The sequence below is a fragment of the Galeopterus variegatus genome, unplaced genomic scaffold, assembly GCF_000696425.1.
Source record: "Galeopterus variegatus unplaced genomic scaffold, G_variegatus-3.0.2 Scaffold6338, whole genome shotgun sequence".
Taxonomy (NCBI): domain Eukaryota; kingdom Metazoa; phylum Chordata; class Mammalia; order Dermoptera; family Cynocephalidae; genus Galeopterus; species Galeopterus variegatus.
The window spans coordinates 8816-9772 of NW_007732449.1; the positions used below are offsets into that span (position 1 = coordinate 8816).

The 957-nt window shown below is 52.1% G+C and overlaps 1 protein-coding gene across 1 annotated transcript in view; it reads right to left on the reverse strand.

Moving 5' to 3' along the window:
- Positions 1-6: 6 nt before the first annotated feature.
- The window catches only part of USP43 (ubiquitin specific peptidase 43), a 79439-nt gene continuing 78488 nt past the window's right edge, over positions 7-957 (reverse strand). The window contains exon 18 of the mRNA XM_008590728.1: positions 7-940. Within this exon, the coding sequence (XP_008588950.1) occupies positions 416-940 (525 nt within the window). The 3' untranslated portion in view covers positions 7-415. The remainder of the gene's footprint in view (positions 941-957) is intronic.

Here is a 957-nt window from a genome sequence, read left to right on the forward strand (position 1 = left end):
AAAAAAAAAGAAGCTAGTGACAACATTTGACACGACATTAAAGATTCTTATTAACTAGGCTCACCTACAGAGCAACGCTCTAAGGTTTGCCCACATCCAAGCTACTCTGGCCCTGGAATTATTTAAACAAAGTATCAGTTCCAGCCCTGAAATGGTTATGCTGACCCAACAGCACTCTCTAGTGGCCAGTTGTATAGAAGCAGCCAACAAACACAGGCAGGTATTTGGACACTGGGTTATCTCGACATAAAGCCATTGGCAGTCTAGATACAGACACCAAAAATAATATATACATTTTTTTCAGGGATCACAAGACAACTGGCTTCCCAAAAACCCACTCTCAACACAGGCTGCTGACAGCTGCTCAGTGCAAAGTCCCAAGAATGCCAGCTTCCCACAATCCTGAAATACTCCATCAAAAGCTAGACTCAGGTAAGGTTTTTTTTCGGCCTAGGGAAAGAGTGTGGTATTTCACCCTTTGCAAGGTGCCATAAGAGGTCTGCTCCCCCGGAACACTCCTCTGTGGTGTGCCAAGGCCGCTGCCTCTGGGGGTCCTGCCAGCTTTGCGGGGCAGGAGCAGAGAGCTGGGTGCTGAGCGGGTGTCCTTCTCAAGGCGGCCACCCAGGCCCTTGGCCAGGCTCTGTCGAATCCTCAGGGAAGATGAGCCTCGGGCCTGCTGGTCCACAGTGGGGCTCAGCCTGCCACTCCCCGGGGAGACCACGGGCGCCTGTGGGGAGACCTCCACCCTGTCAATCTTCCTGTTTTCCTTCTTCCAAAACACAGACCTCAGAAGGGTAAATGTCCCCTGTGGGGCTCTGTCTGTCTTAGAGTCCCTTTCCTCTGCATTAGCCCTTGTCTTGGCTAAGGTGTCTGGACAACTCTCCCTACAGCTTCGTGACAATCCCACAGCAGGCGAGGGTGGGCTGCTCTTGCTTCCCACCTGACCACTCCCCTTCC